The sequence below is a fragment of the Macadamia integrifolia genome, unplaced genomic scaffold (assembly GCF_013358625.1).
Source record: "Macadamia integrifolia cultivar HAES 741 unplaced genomic scaffold, SCU_Mint_v3 scaffold1464, whole genome shotgun sequence".
Taxonomy (NCBI): Eukaryota; Viridiplantae; Streptophyta; class Magnoliopsida; order Proteales; family Proteaceae; genus Macadamia; species Macadamia integrifolia.
In genome coordinates, this window is record NW_024868213.1 from 22346 (window position 1) to 34440 (window position 12095).

The 12095-nt window shown below is 35.7% G+C and overlaps 1 protein-coding gene and 1 non-coding gene across 2 annotated transcripts; both read left to right on the plus strand.

Moving 5' to 3' along the window:
* Nucleotides 1-369: 369 nt before the first annotated feature.
* Nucleotides 370-476, plus strand: LOC122063816. The gene has a single exon (XR_006135480.1). It is a non-coding gene; the product is annotated as a small nucleolar RNA R71 (small nucleolar RNA).
* Nucleotides 477-8393: 7917 nt separating this feature from the next.
* LOC122063814 (cytochrome P450 71A1-like) lies at nucleotides 8394-10508 on the plus strand. Its single transcript, XM_042627526.1, has 2 exons — nucleotides 8394-9321; nucleotides 9717-10508. The coding sequence occupies exons 1-2, from the start codon at nucleotides 8407-8409 to the stop codon at nucleotides 10320-10322; spliced, it is 1521 nt and encodes a 506-aa protein (XP_042483460.1). The 5' UTR covers nucleotides 8394-8406; the 3' UTR covers nucleotides 10323-10508.
* The last annotated feature ends 1587 nt before the right edge of the window (nucleotides 10509-12095 follow it).

Sequence of the window (12095 nt, forward strand, 5' to 3'; positions counted from 1 at the left end):
GTTGGGGCATTCTTCTATGACATGTCCAGGGGACTGGCACCAAGGGGACTGGCACCAAGCACAAATCTTAATGAAATTGACTGATGATGGCTCTCTAGGAACAATAGCCTCAATCCTCTTGATTAGGCTATCCAAATGGGCTTCCTTCGCTACCATCCCATCCACAAAATATCCTTTCCCTCCTATGGTTCTTTCACTCTCTTAGGTGGATTTGCACTCATGGGTTTTGTCAGCTAAGTCAAGTAAGAATTCCCATGCCTTTCCTTCATCTGTAAAGGATGTGAATCCCTCAGGGCACATAGACTTATCATTTTTTTAGTTGGGTAATCAATACCCTCATAAATTATTTGACATAAATGCTATAGGTCTAGGCCATGGTGAGGGCATTCTTGGAGTAGATCCTTAAATCTCTCCATAAGTTTGGAAAATGACTCACTAGGCTTTTGCCTAAACTGAAGGATATCACTTCTAAGCTTATTGGTCTTGTGAGTTGGGAAAAACTTCTTAAGGAAGACAACTGTGAACTGTTCCCATGAGGTTATGGAATTTGTGGGTAACCCATACAACCACTTCTTAGCTTGGTCTTTCAATGCAAAAGTGATAAATCTAAGCTTAACAGCATCATCAGAAAGTTGTTGGATCTTAATTAGAACACATACCTCTTTAAATTCCCTTAGAAATTGGTATGCATCCTCAGAGGTCAACCCATGGAAGTGGGGCAACATAGTGATGTATTGAGATTTGAGTTCAAAATTATTGCCCTGGGCTTGTGGTAGAACTATGCAGGAAGGTTGGGCTATTCTAGCAGGGTAGAACCTATCTTTCAAAGATTTAGGTGAAGGGTTTTGCTGTTGGTCTCCCACTTAACACTCATGCAATAAAAAACTACCCACAACTAAAGAAAGACAAGCACAAAAGAATGGATAGCAAAACTTTTTTTTTTTAATGATTTTTTGATTTTTTTTTGGGAGCTTACCGGCAGGGATCCGGGGTTGCTCAGGTCAATTCCTGAGGTACTGCTACAGGGTGAAACCTGTCTTTATCATACTGTGAGGCGTGGTGACCTCCACCGATACAATTATTATTGCAAGTTGTTCTTCTCAGGAATTCCATAAAAGAAAATGAAAAACAAAACAAAGAAAACAAAACACTCCGATTTACCAAAAGAAAGCGAAAAATAACATGGAACTATCTCCCCGGCAACGGTGCTAAAAACTTGTTTGAGATTTTAAATGTAACAGCAAGCGTATGGATCAGTGTAGCTATGGGTCGAACTCAGGGAGAGCAGCCACTTTATTTTTTTTTTCTTTTAATAATGCAAAAGTGAACCTATTAATGATTGTGATTTAATTCTAACTACCGTCCTAAACATATGTATCTAAATAACGTCATAACCATTCGTCATCTAAGAATTTAAAGACACAAGCCACACAATTAAAATTAAATAAATAAATAACTGAAAATAAACAACCCACGCAATTAAAAATAAAGGAAAAAATACTAAAATAAAATTAAAATAAAATAAGGGGGAGAAAGCTAGAGAGAGACTCACAAGTAGGTTTCTCTACTTAGCCCGAGGGATGCATCATAATATAAGCTTCCCTACTTGACCAGAGAGTCACTCTTACAAGGGTTACTCTACTTGGCTTTAGGGAAAGGGAGGCAATTAAAATAAAAACAATAAAATGATGGTTCTATGGCTAGGAGGGGCAAAGCCAACACATACACTAGCCATGAACCTTGGGGGAAAGGGATAGCAATAATGTAACGACTGAAATTAAAATCCTAAATTAAGAAAGAAAGGGTAGTCAGAAGAGGGAATGAGAAGGGGGAGAGAAGACTACTGAGGGAGCCTACTTACATGAACTTCAACCCTTGAACTGAAAACTTGATCTATTTGAGATACTACCAGTACTAAAAACTAGATCTGAAATAAACCAAATCTGAAATTTTTAGTACTAGAGAAAACAAATCTTGAAAAAAAAGTGTTCCACGGCTCGTGATCTTGTCACCTAGATCTAAGCCTAGAACTATTACTTAAAAAATTACAACTCAATTGCATAAATCATAAACATAAAAGGGCTGAATAAAAATAAAAGTGTGCTTGCATTAATTGAAATAAAAAAAAAGCTATTACAAAAGTGATTAAAGAAAAGATAAAGAAGAACTAAAACTAAAGAGAGAGCAAGAGAAAGAGAGAGCAACTAAAAAAAACTAGAAGAATAATGAATTGTCTCCCCTCCTCTTACATGAGTTGTATTTATAGGGAATGGGGAGGTAGGGTAACAAATTTCTCTTTCCTAAAAGGGAGAAACCCACAATTGATTGTGAGATCTTTTGAGACCAAAAGTGCTAAGGTGGAGGAGAGAGAAGAGAGAAATAAACTTGGAGAAATTTCTTATAATTTTTTTGCTTATTTTCTTTCCTTTTTTTTTTCTAATTTATTTCTCTTCTTTTTCTCCCTCCAAGGGACGATTTTCTTCTTGCTTTGTGTGATTTGGACAATATTTTGGTGATGATGTGGAGGAGAGAGAAGATTTGGACAATCTTTCTTTCTCCCTTTTTTTTTCTTTCATTTTTTTTTTCTTCTCTTCTTGCGCAGGAACCCTTCCACGATTTTCCTTGCTTCTAATTTGATGTGGAAATCCCCTCCATGCCCTTAGTGCTTTAAGTGAGTGAAAAGCAGGAAATCTTCAACAAAATTCTCTAAAAAAAAAACAACCATGAGATTCGAACTTGAGACCTCTTGGTGAGCAAGGAAATTTTGCACACCAAAATTCACCAACTACACTAGATAGTTGTTGTTACCAAAAATGAATCTTCAATCACTTAAGAATGTGGTCTATCGATCCTTGTTGGCATTTGAAATATTCCTTGTACCTCTGGGACAACTGCAAATGGGCTGGTTCTGCATCTCGGTTTAGTTCTAATCCATTATTTTTTTTCTGGCTCCGAAAAGAATAATCATTTGTATGGGTGACCAAACGAATGTGTACTTTTAATTGAACACGTCCATCTTGCTCAGAATTTCATCCTCTTCACAACCATGAAAAGAAATAGGACATCTTTACGTGTAAAATTGAAGATATAGCGTCCAATAGTCCTTAAGGCCTTGAAAATATAAAACCTGCAAAAAGAGAGTAAAACCCAAGGTAGCTCCATTCTAAATATGTAAAATGCATGTTTTACTACCCTAGATTTCACACATAAATGTGCTCATCACTATGCTATATACAGAGGAGTAGGAACCAATGATTTCATGGCTGAATTTGCAGCATTCTTTCATGGAATTAATAGTGCTGTAGAGAAAATAGTGAATAAGCTTTGGATTGAATGCAACTCCTAGGCAGTGGTAACCTGTGTTAAAAGGCAAAAGTGGTGGTCTTATAAAGGATATTTGGATTCTATTTCTTGGATGAACTTCTATTGTTTCCGTGAGATAAATACAGTGGCTGATAGATTGGCCAAGCATGCCACGGCCACAAGAAATTCAAATACCTATGATATAGCTCCAAATTTCATTATTCCAGACCTTGAGTGGGATGGTCAGCATAGGCCTCATATCCGCTTCATGTAAATATTTTTCATTTGATTTGATTTTCTATTTTGCTAATGGCCATGCCGAAGGTGGAATAGGATCTCAAAGGTTATTCTGTAATCTTCTGTTTTCTTGATTCTAATTTATTCTTTGTTGACCTTTAAAAAAAAAAAAAAAAAAAGAATTACGGAATGGTGGGGTGTTGTGGATGCTGAGTGAGGTAGTAAGAGCAGGTCAGTGTTGTTCTAGGGTTAATTTGCAATCCTTCTACAGATAGCTTGAGGTTTCCAACAATGAAAAAATGTTGTTTTGTAGAGGTTAGTGAAGGGATTCAAAGAGTCTCATCATATGTTAAGTTAAATTTGTTACTCATTAAGGGTATGGTAGATATTTTTCAAAAATCGTGAAGTTACAGGAAATAAAGTTTAAAATTAGGCTTGGTACAAGAAAATTCCCCTAAAATTAAATAGCAAATCAAACTCTACATCCACAATAAATATAGTACCAAACAATTTATCTTTCTTACAAAAAAAGAAATGATTTATTTTTCTTACAAAAAAAGAAATGATTTATTTTTCTTACAAAAAAAAGTTTTATTTATTTTTCACTTCTTCAAGTTCGCATGTCAATCAAATAAAACTGCAGAAACTACAAACAATAATCAGCACAAGTGCCAGTCAACTTTTATACATTTTTCATGGCATAGATGGCCAATCATATCTTTAAATATCTAAATGATAGCAAAATTTTCTATATTTTGTTTGAAAAAAGGTTCTCTGAGCCATCAAGTAGGGTACACTAGCATTTCTGTGTTTATCTCTCTCCTCATATCAAATTACCTTGCTACCATCCTATGTATGATAATATTTTTGTCACACTCATTGGTGTGCTCCCGTATATAGCTTGCTCAGAAAACTCACTCTCTATTTGATATTTAAACGTAAATGAAATAGTGAGCATGCTATCATTTGTGGGGCCACAACAACTAAAATTCAAATTATTATTCAAAGTAGGGTTATAGTTTATTGCCACAATAGATTGCCATTGTATTTTTTTTCACTGCTGATGATGATATAGTATTTCTTATAATAGTACAAGAGAACATGACGAATACTTTTTTGGGGGTAAGTGTCAAAATAAAATAAAGAGAAACTAATTTGCCTCCTATCCCAATAGCTTAACAACATGAAGGCAAACAATGATATTTTTCTTATTATTGTAGTGAGAATTCATCCTAAACTTTCTGTGCAACCTGCAAAGAGGAATAAACAGAAAACAGTGAGCTTCAGGTTTATTTGATGAGAGATTCTTCGATGTCTAAGTCAGATATCTCTGAAAATAATAATTAAAGAATAATAAAAAAGTATCAATAATCCCTTTGAAGGAGGTTTGGCTAAATATTTATAGTTGTAACAAGACAGTTGAAGAGAGTCTCAACTTGGCAACCATCCTGGAGCTAATAGAAGTCTAGGTATGGTAGGAGTCCAGATATGGCAAGAGTCCACATGTAGTAAGAGTTATATTTGGAGTGTGTATAGATAACGATGATCCCGACTAGTGAGGGATTCCGTTTCCTTTTAGGGATGACCAGGAGTCCTTGTGGATGACCTTCATTGATTGGGATAGGTCCACTCCATGCTTGGAGGTTACATATTTGACTAGAAGCATAGTTAGTAAATAAACATATTAAATGCGTTTTTTTGTCGTATCCAAACATTTAATTTCCGAATCCATATTTTTACTATAAACTTTACATTCGAAAAAAATACACGCATATTAAAGTATGCCGAATTAAACACTTATTTTTTCGTATTATTGATTTTACCAGCAATTTTTTTTTAAAAGTAAACGAAAAAAAAAAACAAAAACAAAAACAAAAACAAAAACAAAACAAAACAAACAAAAAACAAAAAACAAAAAAACAAAAACAAAACAAAACCCAAAATCCCTTCCCGATTGAAAATCTAAACCTAAAGAGGGATGTCAGATACTCCTTATATGCTTCTTTACACTAATATTTATTTCAAGTAATCATAAAGAGAGTCTTTTAAGTTCTTTTTTGCCTAAAATCCTAAGTACATATATGTTTCATGATATATACATATCCTTAGTTCCTTACAGAGCGGCCGTATTAAACATGTACCATATGATTGTCGTACACATTTTATTACGCCATATTTTTTAAAATTATTATTGCCATTTGGCCCGTTCAATGTCATACGTATCTGTTCTCTTATCATTGTCATTTCCGAGCTTACTACTATGACTAGGAGTGGCTTTCCTTGTGGTGGACAAGTTTCCTTTATCCAAGGATTCTTTGAGTAATGGTGGCTCAATCAATCGATTGCTGAGCTATGGACAGATTAAAGTATGAGGGACAAAATTATAACTTGGAAATATGATATATCAATTACCATGAAATGCCTAGATTAACGCTAATTAAACTTATAGTCTAAGTACAATTATATAAAGAAAATCTTTCTTTGTTTACTCTTTTTTTAGTCTATAAGTAAAAATTTTGGGAAAAGAACCATCCCTGATTATGCCTTTTACAGATACGGCGTGAAAAGACTACCTTACTCTCCATCCCATGTTGGAGATCCCTTCATCTGCCCTCCCATTGATCCGTGTGATGATGCTGTGGCCACACGACTGTATTAACAAAAAAAAAATTATATTAATTATGAAACATCAAAATTAACGTCAAAGTCTCCTATATGCATAAAGTTTTCATAGAAAACTACAAAATTCAACTATCTTGGGAATTTAAACATTTCCCTCTAATTGTTATATGGGATGTGTATGCAATGTCAATAGAATCTTATCACTTGGCAGATCGGATCAAGATTGGATTGGACAACTTCCTTATGTTGAGGCGTTAAATAATGGATTCGATGCAATTGCTTGCCCAAAAAAATGGAAAAATATATATCAATTGAATTCAATTCAGAGAAGATATGGATCTAGATCCAGTTAGTTGGTAAGTGAGACCCATCACCAAACTCTTATTATTCATTTATTTATTTTTGGTGAAATTAAGAGGATTTATCACCCAACTCATATGTAGGGAAGTAAATGGATTGGATACCGATTGAATTCAGATCGGATGTGATCATATTTGGATATTTCTTGATCAGATTCGGATATTTCTAAATTAATTGATTGAATTTGGATCGGATATGATAATATTTGGATATTTCTTAATTCGATTCGGATATCCCTAAACGGACACGGATGTGGATCACACTCAGATTTTTCGACTATTCGTTTACTCTCTGACTTATGTAATCCGGACCTTTCTCCCCCTAATGAATACAATTTGTTCTTAATCCATCTTTCTAAGTTATCTTAGCTCTTTTTCTCATTCTCTAAAACCTGTTTAAACTTCAAGAACTCTCAAAATCATTAATTGACTAATTAATTGGATCAGATAATTCCTTTTTGGATAATTCGGATTTGAATTTGGATACCCTTTGACTGGATATGGATACCCCTTAACAAATATGGAAGTGAATTTGAATTCAAATTTTGGGTATCCATTTCATCCCTAATTCAGTGTCTCCACTGGGTTTCCTCGCAAGTTTGTACTATTTTGTTAAGTTTAATTGGAATTTATTGTTGAATTACTTCTCTTTATTTCCTATCTTTCTTTTAATTTCCATCACTCTAGTGTGAAAACATCCTCTGCCGTAGATGCGGCTAGCATCTGATGGCCAAAATGACATCGAGGCCCGTGCCTATGTTGTCTCGATTATCCAATGCTCACCACACCTCCGCACCCACGACAGACAATCATCACTCATATTTATTTTCCTCCTTAAGAAAAAAATAATAATTATTTATTTTTGGGCCTTTAACCTTTCAGAAACTCTTTGCGGCTCCTCCTTTATCAAAGTCATATTCAGTTTCTCCCAAGGGCTTTCTCCTTAAGCTTAGTCTAAATTCATTGTTAGAGTACATCTATTTATCTCATTTCCGCTTTTATACAACAATTTAAGATGTTATAGTATGCCCTCAATGGAAAACATAATATTTAACATTTTAGTCCCTTGATCTCTTGGAAATTCTTAATAACCCTCCACTAAACACACATTCAACCTATCCATCCTCCTCACAGGTTTGAAATATGAGTTATTTTCCTTAAACTTAATTGGAATTCTTTCGTAGAATATTTTTCAACAAATAAATTTTAATAATTAATTTAATCATTTTTCATTTTTTTAAAATAAAAATTGTCATCACATGATTAATATATCGTATCTTTCATATCTAAATGATAGAAAAAATTTCAATACTTTATTTAAAAAAATAGTTCTCTATCTATGTTCTCCTCATGTCTATCTCTATCCTCTTTGTGTGAAAAGATTTAGCTACTCTTATGTATAATATCATTTTCTCACATCTTATTGATGTGCCTCTTCTACCGCTTGTTCAAAGAACCCACTCTCTATTTAATTTTTTGAAAAGAATCTTACCCAATATAAAGCATAAGGTAGGCCTACTCACATTCAATTTTATTATTATTATTATTATTATTCCTCAAAAAATTGAATAAAAAAACCATATGTTTAGACTTTTCCTATACCTCACTTACAAAGAACCCTTTCCCCTTGATTTACATGAAAGGGTGAGGATGATGTCACTGCTTGGGCCACAACCCTTATATTCAAACAATTGTCTAAGTGCATGCATTATATTCTATTGCGTGGCCTTTTTTTTACCCAAGACAATGAAAATATAAAATAAAATAGAAGAGAAAAAGAATTGCCTCTTGGCCGCCACAAGAAACATTGACTGCTTTCTTATATAAGTTTAGTGAGTTACTCATCCAAGAAACCCTCTTTCTGATCTTCAATTGATCAAAAACAATGGCTCTACAAGAATGGATGGAAGATCCAAAATTCTTCTTATTGCCTTCCCTTTTAATTCTTTCCCTTCTCTTTCTATTCAAGCTCAACAAGAAGAAGAAGATAGAAAAAGAAGAACCACCTAGTCTACCACCTTCCCCCCCAAAGCTTCCTATTATTGGAAACCTTCATCAGCTAGGAACCCTCCCCCCTCGCTCTCTTGCTGCCTTCTCTCACAAATATGGTCCTCTCATGCTCTTTCACTTTGGTAGTGTCCCAACTTTGGTGGTTTCTTCTCCAGAGATGGCTACAGAGATCACAAAAACCCATGATATTGTGTTTGCAAATAGGTCTACTTCACCTGTGACAAAAAAGCTCGTCTATGGTTGCACAGATATCAGTTTTTCACCCTATGGTGAGTATTGGAGGCAGTTGCGGAAGCTCTGCGTGATAGAGCTATTCAGTTCCAAGAGAGTTCGCTCATTCAAGTTTGTTAGGGAGGAGGAAGTTGCTGTTCTGATTGAGAAGATATCAGTACTGAGTCAAGGCGGCGTGATTCCAGTTAATATAAGCGATTTGCTGCCCATTTTCTCAAGCAATGTAATCTGCCGAGTTGCAGCGGGTACAAAGTATACTAATCCTAAGCTTAGTCATATAGCAAGGGAGGTAGAGATCCTCCTTGGGGCTTTCAGTGTGAGAGAATACTTCCCTTTGTTGGGTTGGATTGATACACTCACTGGCTTAGATAAGAGGGTCAACAAAATATTCCAAGAGATGGACTCAGTTTTTGATGCAGTAATTCAAGATCATCTTAATTCCCATAAAGAGGATGGCCAAGAAAATGAAAAAGATGTTGTGGATCTCTTGCTTGAAGCTCAAAAAGATTCATCACTTGGTGTTTCTCTTACTCTAGACAATATCAAAGCAATCATCATGGTAAATCTCTCTCTCTCTCTGCCTTTTTTTTTTTTTTTTTTTTTTACAGTTATTTAAGCCTTTGGTCTGATTAGTCCTACGGGTCCGTATTGACCCTGCAAATCACAACTGTATGGATCGAGTCATACCAGGGTTGAATGAAAACCATTCAACATTCATTGAAAACAATAAAGAGTATTAAACACTCCCGTGTGAGTGGTGAGTGTCCTAAAAAGGTTAAAAAGGTAAAAAGAGTTGAACTTAGAATCACACATTTTCTGTGACGAAAGTCGTTGCCAACTCGGTTAAAAATGATTATAGAATCTCACGTTTTCTGAGGCGAAGGGTGCCAACTTTGCTACAAATGATTAATTACATGAATTTTTTTTATTATTATTATTTTTTTTTTTATGCAGGACATGTTCATAGCTGGAACTGATACATCAGCAATTATTGTGGAATGGGCAATAGTGGAGCTTGTCCGAAATCCTAGTATAATGAAAAAAGCTCAAGAAGAAATAAGAAGTGTTGTGGGAAGTAAATCCAAGATTGAAGAAGATGATATTCCTCAAATGGATTATTTGAAGTGTATTATTAAGGAGATTATGAGACTACATCCTCCTGTGCCTTTGTTGCTACCAAGAGAATCAAGTGCAGGTGTTCATATAAAAGGTTATTACATCCCTCCTAAAACAAGAGTTATTATCAATGCATGGGCAATCCAAATGGATCCCAAAGTATGGGATAATCCAGAGGAGTTTATTCCAGAAAGATTTATAAACAATCCAATAGATCTTCAAGGCCAGGATTTTAAATTCCTTCCTTTTGGTGCTGGGAGAAGGGTTTGCCCTGGAATTTGGTTTGGTTTGGCTTCTTCTGAACTGGTTCTTGCTAATCTTTTGTACTGGTTTGACTGGGAATGTCCTGGAGGTGAAAAGGACATAGACATGACAGAAGTATTTGGACTCGTAGTTCACAAAAAGACTCCTGTCCATCTTCTTCCCAAAAATCATTTCTCTTAAGAAAATAAGTTTCTTTATAGTAGTGTTCCTATTGCAGAAGTGAATAATATTATGTCCTTTTCTGTCAACATTTTATGATCTAAAACCCAACTTCTGTTCTTCCTCCTTTTTAATCCTAATGGATTGATGTTGTGATTTAAGAAATTGGATTGGAAGTTTAAGTTATTAAGTTATATCCTTTCTTTAGATTGCAGAGTAAACTTACATTGGAGTTTAGATTCTTATTGGCATGTGTTCTCTCTATGTTCTGTTTATTTTAAAGTCAAAATACTGTTTACTTACAAGCCCATGTGACCATTGCGTAACTCAAGCCCAGTCCATATAAAGGGAGGGGAGCTACCTAGCCATTTTTAACCCACCTGGGTCCAGCCCAGGTAGGACCTAAAGTCCAGCCAAGGCCAGACCTAGGGTCCAGCCCAGGTTATGGACCTCTAATATTTAATAAAGGCCATGGGGTTGTGTCTCTAAGAATTACCAATTTGAAAACATTATTAAAATTTCAATTACTTCTATTAAAGACACCAATAACAAAAACAACAATTATAACCTTATCCAACTAAATGGCGGGGTCAGCTACATAGATTTGATATGGAAAAGAATAAAAAGATGTAACACAAGAGAGTTAAAATGAAGAGAGAAAAGAGGTAAGAGAAGAAAATAAAGCAATAGCCAAAGACGCATAACAGGAACATCCTCCTACAAGGGGTTGGCTACACATGTCCTTGTCCTCCACAAAACTCTATATGTGGTCACACTCGAATCAAGCATTACCGTATGTATATCTTTTCCTAGCACTTCTTCAAAAGTCATTTTAGGCCTGCTTCCACCTCTTCTGGCTCCCTCCAACTGACTCATGTCACTCTTCCTTATTGAGGCATCTATAGATCTCTGTTGCACATGGTCATACCATCTCAATCGACTCTTCTGGAGCTTGTCCTGGATTGGTACAACCATCAACTGGTTTCTAACACCCACATTCCTTACTCTATCTTTCCTAATCTTATCACACAACCCTCTCAACATCTTCATCTTCTCTACACTCAGTTTTTTTAGATTACTCTTCCTGACTGCCCAACCTTTTATTCCATATGTCATAGCTGGGCATATAACCATTCTATAGAATTTTCCCTTGAGTTTAATAGGCAATCTTTTGTCACATAATACTCCCAACGCACCTCTCCATTTCATCTATCTCACTTTAATTTTGTGGGCAACATCATCCTCTATATCACCTTCTTTATTAATGATGGACCCCAAGTATTCAAAACAATCCCTCTGGGGTAGCTCCCGTTCCCCAAGTCTCACCACCCCTCCCCTCCCCTCCCTTAGTTTGACTGAAGGGGCATCTCATAAGCTCTGTCTCCGTTCTGCTTATCATTTAACCTTTTTATTTTCCAGGAGTATGGCGTGAGTTACTTCAGCGTTGTAGTTATTAGTACTCAGACATTGGCTCGAGGAATTTTCTCTACCCCTTCTTACCCTGAAAAAGCAAGGCCACCTTGCGACCTTGAACCGATACCATCTTTTGGCTAACCTATCCTCCTCCATCCCTTGGGACCAACAAGGGATAGTACATAAATATTCACCTGTTATCCATCGACTACACCTTTGGCCTAATCTGAGCCCTGAATCACCGTCCGTGGACGAACATTGCAGAGGAACCCTTAGGATTTCGGGGCATTGAATTCTCACCAATGTTTTCTCGAACGACCTTCAACAAAAGGGTACCTATACCCGAAACCTACACAGGTGGGTAGGTAGAGAATACCTAGG

What these genes read in the sequence shown, in the direction of transcription:
- LOC122063814 (XM_042627526.1), top strand. Translation starts at nt 8,407, where the DNA reads ATGGCTCTACAAGAATGGATGGAAGATCCAAAATTCTTCTTATTGCCT. An exon ending in ATATCAAAGCAATCATCATG is followed by an intron (nt 9,322 to 9,716) that starts GTAAATCTCTCT and finishes TTTTTTATGCAG; the next exon opens with GACATGTTCATAGCTGGAAC.